Genomic DNA, 22,822 nt, shown 5'->3' on the forward strand with positions numbered 1-22,822 from the left:
GGCTAATGGCCCGAACCAAAAGGGCTTTTCTTATGTTCTTAACATTTAGCCAGTTTCCTTGTGATTTCCACCTTTTGGTAAAACAGTTGCAGAGAACAATAAAACAGGGCAAAAGAGGTGGGAGAGAGTTAAACTCACAAATTAACATTCCATTCCACATTTTGTGACTAAGCATTTAGAAAATGCTTCTGGACTATGTCTTACTAGCCCTGTTTTCTCCACTTAGGCCCCATGATTCATGCCTTCAAAGTTCATGAATCTGTGTATCATTTGTTCATGAACCATTGGTGGGTCTAATATGTACACTAGATGGAGCTTGCACAGCATATCTGTCTAGGGCTTTTCACTGCATCAAGCCCATGCTGTTACTTAGTTGTACCGCATGACACGCTTACTTTAGAGTTTAACAAGAAAGACGGGTTCTAAATACAGCATGGAATAGATTGAGCAAATGTCTGGTATCTAATTATACTAGGACAGCAAGATTCAGCAGTGAAGTTGATTAAATCATTTGAATAAAAACACATTTATTCTATTAAAAGGGCAGCTTTTTGAAGTTAATTATTTTAAATATTAATTATTAATATTAATGCCTCTTTCTTTCAAAAGTCTTGTTTTATTCATCTTCAAATGGATGCACATTTAGGATGCCACCCTATAGGCACTTACCTAGAAGAAAGTCCCATTGAGTACATTGGAACTTCTGCTAGAGTAAACAAATACCAGACTGAGCTGTTAATAATCAGGTAATTATGAATGAATTGATTGAAACCAAAATGATTAACTGACCAATTTCTATTTAACCACTAGCCCTATAGCTCTTTGGTATGTAGAAGGTGCCAGATCCAATCCGTGTTACTGAATGTTAAAAGCCTAAGTCATATGAAAGCAAGGGAGTATGGTAAAGTAAAGGTAAAGGAACCCCTGATCATTAGGTCCAGTCACAGACGACTCTGGAGTTGCAGCACTCATCTCGCTTTACTGGCCGAGGGAGCCAGCGTACAGCTTCCGGGTCATGTGGCCAGCATAACTAAGCCGCTTCTGGCGAACCAGAGCAGCACACGGAAACGCCGTTTACCTTCCCGCCAGAGCAATACCTATTTATCTACTTGCACTTTGACGTGCTTTCGAACTGCTAGGTGGGCAGGAGCAAGGACCGAGCAACGGGAGCTCACCCCGTCACAGGGATTCGAACCACTGACCTTCTGATCAGCAAGTCCTAGGCTCTGTGGTTTAGACCACAGCACCTGCCCCAGTAATGGTCAGTGGCAAGAAGGCTGGGTCCCTGCAAGGAGGAAGGTTGATAATCAACTGTGATATTCCCATGCAAACCACAGATGGAATGTCACCATGGGAAATGACTCTCATTCTGCCTGACATCCTCCCTGACATCACTTTCCAGAGAACAATTAGCACTGTCAAAAGACTGTGAACAGAGTTCATTATAGAACTGCATAGATGGGGATCTACTAAGCCATAGGTGGGGAACCATAGAACTGGGAGCAGAATGCAACACACACACACACACACACACACACACACACACACACACCAGTCCTCTGTATATGGCCATCAGGACTCTCCCCAGATCAGAGAGGGGAGAGGGTGTATGTGCCAAAACTAGCTCATAATACAAAGTCTTCTCTAGCCTAGTCCATCATAGACATGTGGTAGTTTTTCTGCCATGTGCGAAGCCAGACACAGCTCGACGGGCCTGATTTGTAAAAAACTAAGGCAGTGAGGAGGTTCTCGAAAATTTGTTGGGCAAGGCTGGCAAGGCTGCATTCATTAGGATGGGAAATAAGTTGCATCAAGAATCTGTAGGCCTTTGAAAGAGAATTTTCATGAAGACAAATTATAAGGCAGGGATTGGGAACCTGTGGCCTTCAAGATGTAGTTGAATTCCAGTTTCCATCACCGTTGACCATTGGCTGTGCTGACTGGGGCTGATGGGAGGTGGAGTCTGACTACCCCTGGAGAGCCACAGGTCCCCCAATCTTCAGAAAAGGCATGGAGACCATGACCCCCATCTTGGAACAGCTGATAATCCACATTTTCATCCTCTGTGCAAATTAGACAACAGTGTGAGGAGGAGAAGACTCTGAGGGGAGAAAAAGGTGATGCATTGGATAGAATATTGAGCTTTGACAGAGGAAAGATACCGACTCCAATCTCACAGAGCCTGCACAGAGGAGACAGGGATGAACACACATCTCTTTTTATTTGAAAAACAAACAGACTGAAATCCTGCTGATAAGATCTTTGACAGCTGAAGAGGGACCTGGAGGGCACTGGCTAAATCCAACCCCATACTCTCCTCTTCTCAAGCAGGTCTGATATTTTCTTCTTCTTCTTCTTCTTCTAATGGACTATGCATTTGCAGACTTGGTCATTGAATTAGCTACATCATAATCTCTCCATTTCCTATATACTGGGAGAGAAAGAAAAATGCTTCAAAATAGGATAGGTTTGCCGAGCACTATGCATAATAAGAGTGTTGTAGCAATGTATCATTTATTTATTAGAATACACACACACACACACACACACACACACACACACACACACACACACACTAAAAGGATGCCAAGATAGTTTACAATAAAGCAATTCAGTGCAAAAGAACTAGTTCTGTATGCAATGGATGGAATCCAACTATGACCTCCTATGATTACAATAGGTCTACTGCTGGCGCAACAGAATTCCCCCTCTATACATCCACTGAATCTGTTCAAGGGGTTCCCACACACACACAAACACATTTGGGGCATAGGTGGGGGTAAATGTAGGGGAAGGGGGGATCCCATTGCACTCGCAGTTATCCTTGTGGAGCTGAGCTGAGTGAGTAGATTACCACCCAATATATCACAATTACAATAGATCTAGGAATTGTTCAACCAGTTTCAGAGGCCAGGGAAAGTGCAAATAAATAGATATGTTCTTAACAGCTGGCTGAATCAACATCTCAGTGGGGAGTTCACTCCAAAGGCTGGGGTCCACCGTGGAGAATATATGCTGATTGTGATTAATATGGTGATTACTGCCTGGAGAGAATGAATAAAAAGAATACAACTTTGAGACATCCTGTGAATGACGGGTCCAGGATGTGCAAAAGGAAGTTATCACGCAATATACAGTCAATTAACAACTGATTGATTACAAGAAAGGAGATTCTGACTGAACAATAGGAAGATCTTTCTGACAGTAAGAGCTGTCTGGCAGGGTAACAGACTGTCTCAGAAGGAGTGGGACTCTCCTTCACTGGATATTTTAAAGCAGAGGGTGGATGGCCATCTGTCATGGATGCATTAGTTGTGATTCCTGAATTGCAGGGGGTTGGACTAGATGATCCTTGAGGTTCCTTCCAACTCTGCATTTCTATGATTATACAATGAAGGATGAGAGTTTTTGAAACAACGACGACAACATAGGCTTGTCAATAGCTGTGACCTATGATACCAGCTAGGAATTGCACTTCCAAATTTAGAAGCAGAATATATTTCAGTGTCAGAGGCTGCATATAAACAAAACTTGACTTCCTATATTTTCCACTTGCTTGTGGGTCTTGTGGCCTTCCTGGGTGTTATCTGGCAGGCTACTGCAGCAGACAAGACACGGTTGACTAAGTAGACATTTGCTGTGATCCAAAATTTGCAGACTCCTCAGTCTCGGTGTATTTTGCCTTCCTATAGTTTGCATCAAAAGCAACATTGCCCTCATCTTATAATTGATCCCTCCTGATTCTTATTAAAGGGGCACCCAATTGCTGTGACATCAAGGCATTTCTGCAAGCTGTGCAACAGCATGTTTTGCTGTAAAGTCCCTGCAATTGTCTCCCATTTCCCAGGAAACCCAATGGGGAGAACACCTTTGGCAGCTGCTAATTGACAGCTCCCTCCTGCTCCATAGCTCTAATGGGCACCAGCAGATAGATATGGTCCCTGATCTCTTCCACTGCAAACTACTGTGAATGCATTGATGGGTCACGGAGAGCATCTATATTATTCCTCTCTCTGTATGCCTGTAACATAAAGCTGATGTTCTTTAGACGGGCAGATCAATAAGGCTCAATGCAATTGCAGAACATATTGCATATTGATGTGCTGGTTTTGTTGTGTTACTATTTGGCCACGGTTGTAGCTAAATAATGATTCACTATCATACTTTTGTTTAACCTGACTTTTTTGTTATTTTGCTTTGTTTTTTAACTATCATTTTGATCATGGGTAGCTAACTGTGTCTTGTCTGGCTGTGAGCCTGAAATTAAATGAAATTATGTCCCACGACTCACCATTGGGAGAAGTATGACTTTGAGATGTCAGTCAGTAGGGGAGGGTGGACCAGACAGATGGAAGTGTGTGTGTGTGTGTGTGTGTGTGTGTGTGTGTGTGTGTGTGTGTGTTAGCAAAACAACACAGAGAGGGAGGGGGAGTAAAGTGGGATCAATCCAGATAATGCCTTTTCTTTCCTTTCGTTATTTATTTCCAGGCACTCACACAGAGCCTTTGAGGCCTGCTCCTTTCACAGGGACGCGGGTGGCGCTGTGGTCTAAACCACTGAGCCTAGGGCTTGCCAGTTTGGAATGTCAGCGGTTCGAATCCCCATGACGGGGTGAGCTCCCGTTGTTCAGTCCCAGCTCCTGCCAACCTAGCAGTTTGAAAGCACGTCAAAATGCAAATGGATAAATAGGTACAGTTCTGGCGGGAAAGTAAATAGTATTTCCGTGCACTGCTCTGGTTTTGCCAGAAGCAACTTAGTCATGCTAGCCACATGACCCGGAAAAAACTGTCTGCGGACAAACGTTGGCTCCCTCAGCCAGTAAAGCGACATGAGTGCCGCAACCCCAGAGTCATTCGCGACTGGCCTTAACTGTCAGGGGTCTTTTACCTTTTACCTTTCACATTGGTGGACACTTTAAACATAACACATGGGACAAATCTATCTGGGAAGCTGACTGACTAGGCATTCCCTCGTACAGTTTAAAGTTCAACCATGGCTGAGTTGCAACCACACAATCCATAGAAACTGTGGAACTTGTTGTCATAGGAGGCAGTGATGGCTACCAATGTTGATGGTTTAAAAAAAGGATTAGACAAGCTCATGGATCAGAGGGCATGTTTCCGTGAGGAGCTTTTCTTCCTGGCTTGGCTGATCAACACACAGTTCACTACCTTGGCTTCAGCTGGGTGGACATGCAACTGACCCTCAGTTCTCACTAAGTGCCTAGCCAAGGGTGTTCATATCATGACCCAATCATATATCCAAAGTGTGCCAAAACATTCCCTGGTACGGCAATGAATGACAAAGTCCCTGTTCACATGGAAGACTGTGCATCCCCATGTACTCTCCTGGGTTGAATCTGATGTTTCAAGAACGAACACAAGAAGAAAATTGGTAATGAACAGCAAGGAGACAAGTCAAGAGCTGAGCTCTGTTGAGCAAGAATGGTTGAAATTTAACTATGTTTTACTTTACTTTCTATTCTTGTGTGTAGTTGTCCTAGTTGGGCAAGCATGAATATGGAGGGAAGAGACTAAAGATTATGCACTTGTGCACACCAGAGTTATAAAGTATTTGGAAGAGTGGGGTAGTTTGGCTTTTATTTTGATGTGGGGCAAGGCTTAATTGGCTCCATAGCTCAGCTCATTAATAGTGATTTTGAGCATGTACAGAGCTCCATTCTCTCATTATACACCTAGCCCCAAACCATACAGGACAACTTCCAGGTCAGAGGATATTATTCACAGCAGCTCAGTGGCTGCATTGGATGCAGAATGTCCCACGTTCAAACTCTGGCATCCCCAGGAAGGAATGTGGGGAAGGGGACTCCTGCATGAAAACCCAAAGAGCTGCTTCCAGTCTGTGTAGCCAACACTGTGCTAGATGGACCAAGAATCTTACTGTAGTATTCCGCACATGATTATACATTGGTGCATTCAACACACATGCTATTGTACACCCAGTCTGTACCCATTTTTTAGGAGCTCAGCCCACATGTTGACTTTCAAATTCACTACCATATGTGGATAGTCATTCACACAAACATATGTACATGTGCATCACATAATGTGTGAAAAACACCAGTCCTCATGACAGCATCTTTCGCAGTCCAGTGCTAATCGTGTAAATCCCATTGAGCTCAATGGGGCTTACATTGCTGTCTTGTATTAGAAATGATTCAGTGAGCTAGGTTCATCTTTTTTTTAAAAAATGAATATATAGGGGAGACTATTTGCCCATGGAAACTTCATGGTACCAACACGAATAAGAGTTTCTGCCCTCCCCTCAAATAGTCTGGCTACTCCCATGAAGCATATAGGCCATTTGGCAACTCTGGGTAATTTAGAGTTTCAATTTTATATGTTTCTGGGAAGTAGAATATTGTGTATCAACTATGTTGTGAATCAAAGCTGTGTTGTTGTTTTTTAAAGATTTTGTTATGAAAAGGTTTTGTGTGAAAGAGAAAAGTGGGGGGTGGGGCTAGATACAACAGAATAAAAATGTAGTCTGTTAGAAGGGGATGATACAGATATTGCAGTAACTCCCAGAAACACAAACGTTCCACTTCCTGCAGTCTTCAATGAGAACCAAAACCGTTTGGCAATCCAGTCAAACCAAGCGTTTCATCTTAGAGAGTGGGAGAGAGAGAAGAACAGAAAAGGCACGGATCTGGGTCATTCGCCTCCAGGGCTTTCGTCTTCTCCATTTAGAGCACCGTCACAGAAAACATGGATAAAACATTAATAATATATACTTTAAAAAAAAAAAGTCTGACTGTGTCTTATAAGACATTGGGAGATTTGGCCCTAGAAATTAGCATTGCCGTCTGTGTCCGACTGAGAACGTGAGCTAATCTCCTGCAGCAGAGCCGTTAAAATAATTGATGAATGTGTGCCGGATTCCCAGGAGTGGGGAGAAAGGGGGGGTACTGATTTCAGTTCTGTAGCGTCAGGATTGCGTCAATTTGGGTTTCAACCACGTCTTCAGTCTCAGAGCTCAGTTAGTCAGAAGATCTGAACCACAGGACAAGGGCTCACGAATCAGTGTTCAGGAAAGGAGGACTGTACTAGACCCTCCCTCCCCTTTCCCCCCACCCATTCCTCTCTACCTCCTCCTCCTCCTTCTAAAACCTTCCCGATCTTTCAGGCTTGTGTTTTCATCACGTTGGAAAACAAGACTCCCTTGGTTGTGTGTGCGTATATGCGTTTTCTCCCTCCCTCCTCTTCAGTGAGCGGCTGAGCACAGGGGCAAAAAAAGGAAAGAGCGGTTTCAGAACCTTGGACAGAGCGCGCAGCAAGCAACATGGCTCCGATTGCAGCCAGCCGGGAAGAATTTGGTAAGCGTCTTCTTTAAAAAAAAAAACCGATCTTGAAGGCTTGATTAATTTCATTTCATTCAGGTGCTTTGGAAAAGGCAATTATATGACTACTATTTCGGGTTCCTGGGGGAAAGCCAGCGCTGGAAAGCTAAGGCTGTGCCTGTGCTCTGATATGAGCGACGTCAGTCGCCTCTCCTTAAAAGCATCCTTTATATGATGCATGGGTTTTACAGAAGTTTGACACCCCTTTTTTATTAGTTCTACAGTTTATTGATTTCCTCTGTTCTCTTTCTATAGCTCCCAAAAATTCAGAAGTAAAATATATGCACCGTGAGGTGTGTCTTTTGGGGTGGGGGTGGGGAGTGTCTGGAGAAAGATACTGTTTGTTGTGATCTGTCTTTAGAGAAGAATCAGTTACATGCATTTCATTCCAAATCCATATTCTACATGTTCTCAGGATAATTGCCATAACTGCTTCTTTCAAGAGAGGAACAGATAGATATTTACTCAAATAGATTAGTCATCCACCCACCCACTCATCTGTCCATAGGCTCTCTCTCTCTTCCTCTGCAACTGTCTGTCTCCTGTCATTAGTGATGTTGCTAAGGGAGTGTATGCAAAGTACCCCTCCCTTTAAAAAAATGCTTTGAACTAAGTATTTTGTGTGTGTGTGCACAGAAACTAAAATTAAACCCTGGTTCTCTTCTCATATTCAAAGTAGGCAATTAAAAAAACAACACTTTTCTGCACCAATATATCTCCTTAAACTTTAAATAAGTAGGCTCATTATCTTTTAGACCTAGAGAGAACTGAATATGTTCATATAAATAAAGTTGTTTTCCTCCCCTGTCCCTAGAGGGTGGTTCAGCTTGTGACCACTTTACCTTTTTACCTTACTTTTATTCATGTTGTCCTGATTGCTATCATTGCCATATACCAGGATAGCAGCACAGCTCCTCCACAGTCAAAGTGCACCCGAGACTGTGAGAGTAAACTCTAAGTCATAGATGTCAGTTCCACTAGCCTCTAGATGGAGTTAATAGGAGTTTAAAATTATGTTGGCATAGTTGAATTCTTTGGGTCCCAACTCAAACTGGATCAGTTCATATTTGTGCCGTGTGTCTAGATTCTGCCCCTTCCAGTTAACACTTCTGTAATCTGTCCTACTCACTTTCAGAAATAGCACATTTTCAAACCAGTCTACCATTTCCATATAGCTGCTATAATACCCAAGCAATTGCTTTGCCATATGAAAACAGCAAGGAAGGCAGATTGTAAGCCCACTGGCAGCTATTGTACAGCACATTTAGTTTTGATTTCGTCTTGTATCACTCCCCCCTGGGTGTTTCTAATTTCATTTGTGACAGCTTGCTCACCTGATAACTGACTTTATGAGGATAATTAATATAAAACTGTGGCATTCTTCCTCTCAGAGGCTGGGGTTGTAACTTGCACCATCATTCCTGCTGCTGGAGACAATACTTTGGCATGCAAGCTTCAAAAGAGTATTTGCAAATATGTCAATTGGCCATTAAAATCTGTTCAGCCGAGTTAATGATCCAGCCTGGCCTCTTTCCCAAAGCATCTTATGCAACTGTCATTACCTCACTGTTGATGGGTTGTGTCTTGTCTCCTACCCCATATTTTGTATGAAGAAAAAGTGACCCAGTCCACATAAATGTAAGGGGTGGAACTGACCCAGTGACCAGTGCTCTACCCCAAAGCATGGTTGTCTGCACACTAACCCATTCCCATGCCCTGCATGTAGTAAGTTCATTATAAATCTACTCTAATCAAAAGCAGTCAGCCAGAGTGAGAAAAGATCTCCCATGCTAACAGTCCTATAAAAGTGGCAATGTAGGTACTGAGAGCTGATGCTAACTCTTCAATAGCTTATTTATATGTGGGACCCTTCATTTCTCCATGGATTTGATTAAAAACAATTCAAGTCATTATTTTAATGCCGAAGTTGGGTGTGCAAGTCTAGTGTGTGTGTGTGTATCCCCCTGTTGTTTAAATTGGAGATCAGGGATCTGCTTACACAAGTTCGGGAGGCTCATTCTGCATCTCAAGCAGAGATTTACTTATCCTTTCAAGGGAACTGTTCGTTCACTCTCTCTTAAACAGAGAGGATGCTGATCATTTGTTAGAACACCAGCACTCTTGCTACCTTCCTGCATAAGCAATGCCATTGCATTAATATTTCATGAGTCCCCCATTTCGCTTGGAGAATGTGGACTTAGCCTTGATTGGTGCTACCAGCGTGTGGTACTTAGACTCACTTAGAAATGTTACTTATGGACAGAATTGGATTTCCAATTAGTGGCGTTCATTTGGCCCTGCACTGCTTACTCATGAAATGCTAATGCTCCTCTTTTATCCATGCGCCAGATGTCATTGCAGCTTTCATGCTATTTTCCCTATTGCCATTTGGAATGTGGGCTGATTCATACGAGTGATGGAAAGAAGTTCTCAGGAAATTGATTTACTTGCCACGGCTGGAAAATGTGCTTCCTTGAAATGTTGTTTTAGATGCCCTCATCTCTGGGTAGCTTTGAACGTCTTTTTGCCTCTGCAACCAGATAGATCCAATGCTTACAAAATATTAGGTGCACAGATGGATTTAAACATGCACTTGTATAATGGACAAGTAGCACAAGGTGAAATGGCTGGCTGCATATGTTCAGTGTTGCATAGAAAACTGACACCAGGCTGATGGCAAGAATATCCTAAGACACTAAGTTTTGCATTTCCATGCCAAACACCAGTCCCTTCCTGCAATGAGGCCATGCAAATATGTACCTTCTTGAACACAAAGGGAAATCCGTAATATAAAAGTGGATCTCATGCATATGACTAACACATATTTCAAATTCTCTTTTATCTACTTAGACTAATGTGAAGGGTGTAGGAGGGAGCTAGAGATGTTTATATGTGTACTGAATTCATAAATTTTATATGGGGCAGCAGCAAAATTGAACAGAAGCATGTCAGTTGTTACAATCACAATTGTTGAACTGTGTTTGTTTCAGGTTTGCATGCAACAGCAAACATGCCCAGCCAGAGTTTTCGATACACGTTCATACCTGCAGGGGGCACAACATGAATAGGCTTTATTATTATAAAGTATACCTAGCAGTTCATTCTCCCTGCTTCACCAGCTGGCTCACCTTTGCATAGTTAGTTTAACTACTGCTTTCAACCTCTGAAGTCTGCCGTTCATGCATTTGTTGCCATGTGCTTTGACTTGCAGATGAAATTCCAACTGTGGTTGGAATCTTCAGCGCCTTTGGGCTGGTCTTCACTGTCTCCCTCTTTGCTTGGATCTGCTGCCAACGCAAATCTTCCAAATCAAATAAGACCCCGCCTTACAAATTTGTTCATGTGCTGAAGGGCGTCGACATCTATCCTGAGAACCTCAACAGCAAAAAGAAGTTTGGGGCAGAGGACAAGGAAGAAGGCAAGAGCAAGCCGGTTATGCCAAAGACCTCTCTCCACCTTGACCTGGAGAAACGAGATCTGAACGGCAATTTCCCCAAAACAACCCCCAAAATACCAAACTCCTCAGATCTCGAGAACTTCACTCCAAAGCTCTTTCCTGAGAGGGAAAAAGATTCTGTCTCCCCTGATAGCCTGAAGTCGGTTACTTCCATAACTTCTGAAGAGAAGCAAGATAAATTAGGGACTCTCTTCTTCTCCATTGAGTATAACTTTGAGAAGAAGGCTTTCATGGTGAACATCAAGGAAGCACGTGGCTTGCCTGCCATGGATGAACAGTCAATGACTTCTGATCCATACATCAAAATGACGATACTCCCGGAGAAGAAACACAAGGTGAAAACTCGAGTGCTGAGAAAAACATTAGACCCAGCTTTTGATGAAACCTTCACCTTCTATGGAATCCCTTATACTCAAGTCCAAGATCTGAGCCTTCACTTTATGATCCTAAGTTTTGACCGATTTTCCCGAGATGACATCATTGGAGAAGTTCTCTTTCCTCTGTCTGGGATTGAGTTGTCTGAAGGAAGGATGCTGATGAACAAGGAGATCATCAAAAAGAATGTTAGGGTAATTGATCTTGAGTCATATTTTGTATTATCATCTTATTTCGCCTGCCCTATCTCAGCACATAACAGTTTTTCTAAAGGCAGAATCTAAGTATAGCACGCTGACAACAGCCTACATGCATCTTGAATATATAAAATAAAGTAGAGAGTCTCAACAATGTGAAAGGATGTCTGCCTATATCCCCATTTCATTTATCTCAACAAGGGTTCTTAAAATATCTAGGTATGATGGCCCAGTTTGTCTATTGATAAATCCTCAGAGGGAAGGGACTTCATCAGTCAAGTGCAGAACAGATATTATGCAGAGCTCGTAACAGTGCCAGTTCTACAGACTGAAGCAGTAGAGTGGGCATAAATGGGATAAGGCGGAAAAAAACATGTCTGTTATTCATGTATTTAATTATTTATTATATTTATTTGTCACTTTTTTACACTAAAGTATCTAAAAGTGACTTACCTTTATACCATGGCTGAGAAATGTTGTCGCGTTCCAACCCCCATCAACCCCTGCAGCCATAATGGCCTGTGGTTAGGGATGGTGAGAGTTTAGTCCAGCAATATCTGGAGTGCCACAGGTTCCCCATATCTGTGATATGCCATCACACTGGAGGCATCATCTGTGGGCTACGATGTAATCTGGTGTATTGTTACATTCAACAGTCTTAAAAATGAAATAAATAAAAAATCACGGGGGGGGGGGGCTGATTAGGAACAGACAGATAGAAGCTGGGAGACTTTAACCCATTGGATTGTTCCATTTTTCCCCACTCAAAATGATCCCTCCTGCTTTTACTTGTCCCTCTGTAGGGTTCCAAACAGATGTAAATTAAACTCTTAAGCCCTTCTCCTTCCATCTTAGGTCTACAGTCCATGACCTACATTTGTAAATCCGCTAGGTTAAAATAATGTTATGGGCTCATTGAGTTTCCATGTGGTGAGAGGTTTCAGGGGGATAGACAACACTGTATCAACCTTTCAGCTTTGTGAGCAAGAGTACCTGTGACTTGGAAACCCATTGTGATGAACTAGAAGATTCCCACTGTTTTCTGTGGGTTTTAAGCAGCAACTCAGTGTGTGATCCTGCAGCACGTAATTGTTACCAGTGGAATTTCTGCATCCTATATATACTGGTAGTGGATTTAATTATCTGAGTGCAGATCCATATGCAGTACAGCATTTTGTTGGCAGGTCCTACCTGTGCATAACTGAAAGTGGTATTGGAACACTAACTGCTATTTCCAACAGTCACAAGAAGTTCTGTTGAAGTTCTTGGATGAGGTGGGAATGAAGTGCTCTAGATTATAGAGTAGATGTGGTCACCATGTGGCCCTCTGGATGTTATCAGACTCCAGCTTCCACCACCTGTTATTATTGGCCATGCTAGCAGGAACTGATTAGAGTCCAGCAATGTCAGAATACCCAGTCCTAGCCAAGATTAGCCAGTCATAGTCAAGTGGTCTGGGCCACTTCATGCTTCAACTGGAAAATCCATTGTAATCTCCCTTTCCCTCCCTCCCTTCCTGAACATTCTTAAAGATTGTGGCATTTGAAAATGGCAATCTCACCTGCATTCTGCAATGGAACTTATCCCCTTGAGATTCTTCCTTCTCCTACCAGTGTAGACTTAGCTTGGATTACTTTGAATCCAGGAGACAGTGCAAATCTTAGCAGGATATCTTACCTTAAGTGTCTCACAACAAAAGTGGAACTCAGGTCTGGTTCAGGCAATGTTACTTTTAACACTTACTCAACACTTGTCTCTCAGGAAAATAAACAAACAAATAAATCCCCTCAGTGGAAAAGGAGTGGTTTGAGCTCCTATTGGGTGATATAAAAGTGCTATTGACAATGATTAACTCATTATGACCCATTAACACATGCTGGCTACAGTGGCAACATGGATATGCAAATCTGACCCAAAACAACATATAACCTAAAGTTTGTTGGATCAATAGGTTCATGAGTTGCAGCCAAATGCAAACTCTATATCTAGGCAGAAGTTGTTCTGTTTGAATCTGAAGTCCTTGAACAAAGACCAATATAGTTACATTGACTTCATCAGTGCAGGAAAATCAGTTTAATCTAAGTTCTTAATCAAGTGGTGGGCTGTAACAGTGCAATCAACATTGCAATAAAGTCAATGGCAAAATAAAAATAAAAATTCTCCATTGATTTCTATGCCTATGAGTATTAGCCTGCATCTCCATGGCTATGATCCATATGCAGTTAACCCTGTTCTCCCTCTTTGTGTCACTTCCTTTCCCCCCTCCCACTCCACCTAGTAGGTTATTATGGGTGTGGCAGATCACTCTTGCCAGGGGGTTGAGCTGATAGTTTACAGATGGATTTCTTTCCCCAGGGGTATGTACCAACCACAAGATTCAGTTTGGTCCGTAATCCTGCACTTCAGAAAATAGGCCACTTGAAGTATTTTGTAGGTTGCCCAATTCAGCACAGCATCAAAGTTTGAGTCTGCTTTAGGAAAATTGGGTTTAATCACCATCACCTCCTGGAAATTACTATTGGGAATATTGGGAAGACAAGCTATATGTATTTTCCCTGTTGACAGAAGCGAATGAAATTTTCAGGCATAATAGCCTCTCCAGAGTGGATAAAACCTTCCAAATAACAGGCAGATGGGTCTAGGCTTTTATTTCATTTTCTGCTGCTGTGCAACTTTAAAGTTTGTTGTTTTGTTTTTTAAGAAAAGGTATAAAGTTTTCCATTTTCCATTTGGCAGAAAATGATGGATTTTGCAGGCATAGGATATGCAAAAGGATATCTGCAGAGATTTATGTTCCAGACTTTACAATTTTTTGGGGGGGATAACAATATCACTTAATCTCCTGTGACACTTTCTGGGCAATTGGTCTGAAAATAGCAGATATGAGAGATGTTCCATTGGTAAGAAATCTGCCAAATTTCAGACAAGTGGGTCAAAGGGAATTTGTGCTAGGCTTCTTTAAAATTAATTGGGATTCACTTTTGAGGTAAAATATTTATCTCTGATTATCTGTCAATGACAGTAAAGCTCTCCCTCCCTTCTCCCTTCACATTTGCCTTTGTGATTCCTCACTCTCACTCCCAACATGTCACTTTCCTTATATGGTAAACTTAGAGACATTAGTTTTGCTTTCAGCAGACAAGTTTTCTGCAGTTCTTTTTTTGTGATTCTGAGTCATAAAGACACCAAGAGAAGCTTTGTATTGTCGTCTCTTGGTTCGGGGTCCCTCAGATAGATATCAGACAAGTTCAGAGTTCCTCAAAAGCAACTCACTTTGGCTCAGGATTTATCCATATCCACTGCACATCTAAATTCCCTCCTTCTCCTTCCACTTCTCTACTGATTTTGCCTTTTTTCCTGGTTCCACCCACCACTGCTTCTTTCCACCTTCTGGTCACACCTACCCTATATGTAATTAGTCCATTGGGTATCTCCAGCTCTCTGGACAAAAGTTGCCAACTACTGAATTAACTCATAGTACTTGCACAACCAAAATCTAAGTCATCGAACAATTTAGTTGAAGTTACCAGTAGTTCATTATGTCTCAGCTGGCCAATCAGGGTAAGCATGTTTTAGGATAAAGGCATTGGTGTTTTGAATATTAGTTGTTCCGGCACCAATCCTGAGCATTTTACTTTGATGTAAGGCACATAAAAATCAAGGGGGCTTGCTTCCAAGTCAGTGTCTTTACTGTGTGTTTGTAAATTGATTTGGAAGTCACTTCAACATAAGTGGAAGCCCATTTATTTTTTTAAAAAAAATTCCAAACCTAATAGATGTCTCAAAGCCTGGGCAACCCATAACCCTTCCCAAGAACCTGCCTGTGTATTGACTTTTAAGTAATTGCTTTCAAAAGATCAAGCGTCAAATCAAATTGCTTCTGTGTGTACCAAGCAATATTCCCATCTGCAGCTTTTATGGTTTTTAATGCAACAAGCTCCTGTATGTGACCTGGAGTGTTGAAGCTTCCATGTTTTCTATTTTCATACTTAAATATTTTCCTCTAGCAAGGGGACTATATTGGTTTTGTAGTGGGGGGAGGATAGAGATCTGATTTCTACCTTACGTTCTCATAAGTCTGCATCAATAGGAGTATAGCATCTAGATCAAGGGAAGTAATAGTGCCACTGTATTCTGCTCTGGTCAGACCTCACCTGGAGTACTGTGTCCAGTTCTGGGCACCACAATTCAAGAAGGACACTGACAAACTGGAACGTGTCCAGAGGAGGGCAACCAAAATGGTCAAAGGCCTGGAAACGATGCCTTATGAGGAACGGCTAAGGGAGCTGGGCATGTTTAGCCTGGAGAAGAGGAGGTTAAGGGGTGATATGATAGCCATGTTCAAATATATAAAAGGATGTCACATAGAGGAGGGAGAAAGGTTGTTTTCTGCTGCTCCAGAGAAGCGGACACGGAGCAATGGATCCAAACTACAAGAAAGAAGATTCCACCTAAACATTAGGAAGAACTTCCTGACAGTAAGAGCTGTTCGACAGTGGAATTTGCTGCCAAGGAGTGTGGTGGAGTCTCCTACTTTGGAGGTCTTTAAGCAGAGGCTTGACAACCATATGTCAGGAGTGCTCTGATGGTGTTTCCTGCTTGGCAGGGGGTTGGACTCGATGGCCCTTGTGGTCTCTTCCAACTCTATGATTCTATGATTCTATGATTCTAAGTCCATCAAAACTCTAATTTGTCAGATGCTATTTGTGACAACATTTCAATAGACTGGCTGGCCAAGGATTCAATATGCTTTAAAACCACAAATATATATGGTCATAGTTCTGAGTTGCCCATCTAGTAGCAGATCTGCACATTTTTTGGGTGGGGTGGGGTAGGGTGAGGGTAGGGTAATCCCAGACGGATAGCTATCTTCAAATATTTGAAGGGCTGTCACAATGAAGATGGAGAAAGCTTGTTTTCTGCTGCTGCAGAGGGTAAAACTCACACCAATGGATTCAAATTACAAGAAAAGTGTTTCCAGCTAAGCACTGGGAAGAACTTTCTTGTGGTAAGAGCTGTTTGACAGTGGAACAGACTACACCAGAAAGTGGTAGACTCTCCTTTATTGGAGGTTTTTAAGAAAAGCCCAGATAGATATCTGTCAGGGATTCTTTAGCTGTGATTCCTGAATTGCAGAGGGTTGGTTTACATGACCCTTAGGATCCCTCCCAACTCAACAATTTTATGATTCTTTGATATCTGCTACATATGAGCTATCTTTCTAATCCTCTAGAAGTCATCCGGACGTGGCGAGCTGCTGATTTCTCTCTGTTACCAGTCTACAACAAATACTCTCACGGTGGTTGTTTTAAAGGCCAGACACCTACCCAAAGCTGATGTTTCTGGATTATCAGGTAATTTCAAAATGCTGCATTATTACATGCATATATTTGGATTTATAATTAACACTGTCATAGACTTAAGAGCTTGGACCAAGAAGTAGCAAAGGAGTAGGAGCTGTGCCCTCCCTCCTTCGCTCTACTCAGTGTGGGCCCTGGCTACTCACCTGTTCAAGGAGCTGAGTAGGAATATTTTGGGTGGCAGTTCTTTCATTGACCTTTAGGGACCTCATTTTTGGTTTGCTCCACACCAGGTTTCCTCAACCTCGGCCCTCCAGATGTTTTGAGACTACCATTCCCATCATCCTTGACCACTGGTTCTGCTAGCTAGGGATCATGGGAGTTGTAGACCAAAAATATCTGGAGGGCCAAGGTTGAGGAAGCCTGCTCCACACTGTTGGGTAACTTGATTGGCAATTTGGGGAGCAGCTGGGATTTGTTTCTCATTGAGCATGGAGTCCAGGCAGGTGGGGAAGTTGGGAAGAATAATTGTAGACATACTATGGGATTATTGGGTTAATGGCACCCTTTAGGGATCTGCCAGTGCTTTATGCCTGGGGGGATTTAATGGGGTACCCTTTAGATCTGCCTTTCACATTTTGGGTGAACTCTGGGCAGGAGAGCTTGGGTGTGCTTCTACCCATGACTCACCTAGCAATGAGGGAGTCCTTCCCCACCCCTCCTTTATGAGGAGCCACAGACTGCAGCTGTGTCATCTATTCAGTGGTCTACAGCAGCGGTTCTCAACCTGTGGGTCCCCAGATGTTGTTGGACTGCAACTCCCATCATCCCTGAGCTCTGGCCTTGATAGCTAGGGGTGATGGGAGTTGTAGTTCAACAACATCTGGGGACCCACAGGTTGAGAAAGGCTGGTCTAGAGGGAGGTTTCCCTACCAATTAGATGGAATTCTCACCTGCTCATCTTTTCTGAATTTTTGGTTACTTGGATGTAAATATAAGCTATCTCCCAAAATTTTTGTCGGAAGTCTGCTTTACAGGTGCGGGGGGCACGGTAACTGGAGTGGAGCAGGGTGGTTCTGCCCATCCCTCAAAGAACCAAGAATCATAGAATTGATTCTATGATTTGGAAGGTACCCTGAGGATCACCTGAGTCCAACCTTCTGCAATGAAAGTGAAAGAGAGTGAAAGATCATGAAGAAAATGTGACATGCCGAAAGATCCATACAAGATGGGGGAACTAGAGGAGAGACCAGGGCATCTGGGGGGAGGGTATCTGATCCCTGGAGCGGAGACCTGCACATTGTTGTGTCTACTGGGGGACAGAAGAGCAAGAGAAATGTGGCTTACTGGTGATTGCAATGGGGTGCATTAGTGAGAGCTCCAGATTATGCTGTTGTACCTCCAGTTGTGCCAAGCTTCTCACCACCTTGTCCCTTACTGGTAAATGCAGCAACCGGTGGTCAGGTAGCATGCAATCATGAGCTGGCACATCATCATCATCATTATTATTATTCATTGGAGCTTTTTCCCAGTGGACAAAGCTACCATATTTTTCGTTCTATAGGACGCACATTTCCCCCTCCAAAAATTAAGGGGAAATGTGCATGCGTGCTATAGAGCAAATGCAGGCTGTGCCGCTAAGCCCAAAGCCAGAACAGGAAGACGGAGCACTGCGGAGTGCTCCGTCTCACTGCTCTAGCCTGGGGACGGTGCCTTCACCCCGCTGTCCTGCAGAAGCTAGCAAGGCTGTTCCCAAGCCAGAACAGCGAGACGGAGGGCTCCATCTCGCTGCTCTAGCTTGGGGACGGCTGCGCGCAAACCTCTGTAGGGCAGCGGGGCACTGCGCTCCAAAGGCTTCAGGGATCTTTGAGGCTGGCGGTGGGGGAAAGCAGCGCTTCCCCCCACCGCCAGCCCCACAAGCTCTGGTGAATGTAGCTTGAACACACCTTGTTTTGGAGGGGGAGAACAAGAAAAAAAAATTCCCTGTTCTCCCCCTCCTATGGTCCGGTGCGTCCTATGGTCCGGTGCGTCCAATGGAGCGAAAAATACGGTAATCTTACCAATCAGTTCTAGCTGGATTCTCCTGCACAGGAATAACTGGTAGAGATGAAAGCATGGTGAGAACCTTAGTGCAGGGGAAGACAAGGAAGTCTGGACTATTGGACTTGGTTCTTCAGTAGTGTGATATTGGTTGGATTTTGCTTGTCTTTTGCAGACCCCTATGTGAAAGTGAACCTATATCACGCCAAGAAAAGGATCTCCAAAAAGAAAACCCACGTCAAGAAGTGCACCCCCAATGCAGTGTTCAATGAACTTTTTGTCTTTGATATTCCTTGCGAGGGTCTCGAAGAGATCAGCATCGAATTCTTGGTTTTGGATTCAGATAGGGGATCCCGGAATGAAATCATTGGCCGGTTAACCTTGGGGGCTTCGGCAGAAGGAACAGCAGGAGAACACTGGAAGGAAATCTGTGAATATCCTAGGAGACAAATTGCCAAATGGCACATGTTGTGTGATGGCTAACAGCGGAAACAAGAGGTTGGAACTTTTAAGCAAAAATTCCATAGGCAAGGATCAGTTTTCTTTCTTTGCAATGTATAATCACAGGCTTGTGACATTTTTAAAAGGACATTGTTTTGTTATTGTTATTAGGACTGAAATGAATTATCAAAACAGAAGGTAACTAACTTTTCTCAATCAGTTCAGGCTCTCTCTTTTTTCTTTTGCAAGCTATACAGAAAGTGACGTAATATCATCAGAGGTTCATATTCTACTGGAGTTTACACAGCTATAGAGACACAAAATGCTGTAAACACATTTAAGAAGTCTTGTTTTTTTATTATTAAAGTACCAGGAAACCTAGATTACTGCTGTCACCCAGATGAAGATAATCTCATTAATATGTGTTGCTAAGTCTAGAAGCACCTGCATTTTGTAAAAGTTTAAAATAAAAATCTGGAGAAATGGAGTGTATGGGGAGGGCAATCCCTTCAGCATCATAATGTGTCACAAACATTATTTTATGGAAACTCAACCACTTTTCATAAGGTTGAGTATTTATACTTTGAGCAATCCAAAAACTCAAGAGATTTTTGTCAAGCCACACTGCATAGCTACGGTCCACTTTATTAATTAACCTGTGAGATATAGTTTAGATTTCAAAGAGAGAAAGAGAGAGGTTGGTTCCATTAGCTTACATTGAAATACTCTGTAAGTATCCCCCAAAAAACTCACTTTGTTTAATAAACGGCTTAGACACTGATGTAGGAGAGTGTAAATTTTACAGTATGGTTAGGATTTGTGCTTCAAGTATAGCCTGTGGTGGGATTACTTTAAGTTTTTGGCCAAAAAAGAAAACGAAACAAAATATTGAAAATTTATAACCAATTGAAAATACTGTAGTGTTATATCTTTCACCCGGTGTATTTTGAAACAATTACTGTTTGAACTGAAACTTATCCCTTATATGTTTCTGTTTGATTATTCTAAAAACAAAATTAAAAATCCTATAAAAAATTTAAAAAGAGTGGAGATACGTACAAAGCACTGATCCTGCAAAAAAATAATAATCCATTCTAAGTGGGTAAAGATTTAAAAGTGGGTTTTAGCAGAATCAGGCTCTGGAGCAAGCTTTATACCTCATGCTGACTAATGTGTAAATGAGCTGTTTGACCATAGAACTCACTTAATTAGCTGTCATTCATGCCACTGGGCAACTGGGTAGAACTCTGGTGGGTGGGTGGGTGGGTAATATTAGGATCATAACATGATGGTATGCATGTGATAATAGGATCAGGATTTTTTCCCCAGATTAGGAGGATGAAGTGTAATTTAAGACCAGGCCAGCCCAACTTGTGACCTGCCAAGCCAAATCCAGGTATGTGAAGTGTCCTGCTAACTACTTGCTTGAGGACCCACCAGGAAAAAAATGCATCCTCAGGCCAATATTAAAAGCAGCTTTGCTGAGCCCCTAGTGGGCTGGTTTACATAGTTTGTGGGTTACATTCTACTTGGTCGATTGCAAATTGTGCTGGCTCCTCACAAAGGAAACAAAGGCGTGCGCACACGCACACCTATTGAAATCCTGTGAAACTTATTCATGTGTTTACACTAGAAACCATTTTTTTTAAAATCTGTCAGATTAGCACAATTGTAGTAGTAGAGTTTCTTATCCTGTCCTCTTTGGGTAGATACTTGAGATACAGGAGTATCCTTTCTGTAGATATTATGGTTCTGCAGAATCAGATTTGCCTTTGTGTGAGGTTTTTTTTATAAAACCATTGAGAAATGTATGTGAAGAACACAGTGATACATACTCATTGCTTTGGAAGTTCCTAGGTTGATCCTGCAAGCAGGAGTCATCAAGGATCTAATATCCTTATTATGGGATCCTTCCTGCAAGCACAATGCGGATAATCCAGCCTGATATAGCATTTTCCAGGCATGTGTCTCTACGGAAATCATTCTCAATGGGCTGCAGTGGAGGCAAAGGTTATGTGGAAAGTTAAGGATGAGAGTCTTGCTTTGTTGAAAGGGTCACAGGTTCATTCCCTTGCTGTAATTGTGCCCCAGTGCTTTGTTTGGAGAACAGGATTGTGACAATTGTTAAAGTGTTGGAAAGGAGAACATGTTGCAAAGCTACTTTCTCATAGCTCTGTAGTGTACTGAAGCAGCATGTTTCTAAACTAGATCTAGTGATCTGTTTCAGATGTGTGTGTTTTTATCCACTGTTCATAAATACTGAGGTCTTTGGGAGTTTCAAGCCAATCCTAGTCCTAACCCTATGTCTGAGTTATACCCAGGAGTAGAACATTTGGAATTAATGAACCAAAGATAATCATGCCTATCACTGGATAGGCCTAATGATGGATTGTTTACCTACCTACCTATGACTAACACTCAGTACAACCCTCAGTAATAACCAAAGGGCCCAATATTATAGGTTAGGAAAAGTCAAGGCAAAAAGACATGTCTTTACAAGATATCTGAAGCAACTGCTGGATAATAGACAGTAGGGCTTTCCAGAGTGCAAGGGTGGTGACAGAAAATGCCTCTTTTGAGGTCACTGTCCTGTGATATTCTGTAAGGTGCCAATGATCTAAGTGATCTTACAAGGACAGGCAGCCTTTCATGTGACGATGCAAATGTTTGATATAAGGGTAGCACTCTCATTGACCTTAGTGGGGCTTAACTGACTGAAATCCAAGTACTTTAGTATTACTGAATTGTGGATCAGAACCATCATTCCTAAAAGCATAGGGAAGGGGAGAAGGATGAGACCCATGGTGGATTAACAGTGGAATTGGGTTTCTTCTGGAGGTTTGTGTGGTTGATTTTCTTCTTCTTTTTTAACCAGAGCCATAATTTGGCCAGAACAGGATGAGACTGGAATGTGAAATATGCAACAAATATTACTGAAAGAATTCCATTTGGGGTCTTTCGGGTTTTTGTGTTGGTAATTTATCCAGGTTTTTGAATGATGTGTTTGATATAATGGTGTTTATATAAGGTCTAAGGCATTTTCACAACATGCTTTTTATGAAAATGCTCTATGTACAAAGAATAATAGTAATGCAACTTGTGTGTATAAAAATTTCAAATCTATTTTGTTTTGTTCAGGCTATTTGTAGGCCAAAATCAGTCCAGGCTTGAAATCCTCAGAATGTTTACTCCAAGGTAGTCCCAGTGAAATTATGAATTACTTCTAAAGCTCTATGAAGTCAACAGAGATACTCCAGAAGGCCTTGATGAGCTTTAGAGGAAAGATGTCTGTTAATCCATGATCAGTCCAGTGATCTGAATAGTCAAAATTGGCAAGTAATGTTCACTTGGACAGTAGATGTACTAAGAATTTAGGAGGGAAAGAGCATGTGATCAAATCTTAATCAAAAGCTAGGTATTCTACATTCATGTTGGACAGAATGTTGCCATCAAGGCCACATGTTGAAAGGTCTATGAGCTTGACATTTCATCGGGACTGATTTAAGATAATATTTGAATAATAATACTTGGCTAGCCTAGTGGTTTTCAGATGGAATGCTAGGTTCCTTGTAGCTTCATCTAAGTTTCCCAGTGATAAGTCTTGCATTGGAGGAGAAACCTTCCTTAAAGTTCTCTACCATCAATGGTCTTC

The 22,822-nt window shown here is 42.2% G+C and overlaps 1 protein-coding gene across 1 annotated transcript; it reads left to right on the plus strand.

The window, feature by feature from the left end:
• Positions 1-6,957: 6,957 nt before the first annotated feature.
• SYT4 (synaptotagmin 4) lies at positions 6,958-20,922 on the plus strand. Its single transcript, XM_081213072.1, has 4 exons — positions 6,958-7,336; positions 10,572-11,386; positions 16,623-16,743; positions 18,905-20,922. Exons 1-4 carry the CDS (start codon positions 7,303-7,305, stop codon positions 19,210-19,212), a joined length of 1,278 nt encoding a protein of 425 aa, XP_081069198.1. The 5' UTR covers positions 6,958-7,302; the 3' UTR covers positions 19,213-20,922.
• The last annotated feature ends 1,900 nt before the right edge of the window (positions 20,923-22,822 follow it).

The sequence above is a fragment of the Podarcis bocagei genome, assembly GCF_964188305.1.
Source record: "Podarcis bocagei genome assembly, chromosome: 11".
Taxonomy (NCBI): Eukaryota; Metazoa; Chordata; class Lepidosauria; order Squamata; family Lacertidae; genus Podarcis; species Podarcis bocagei.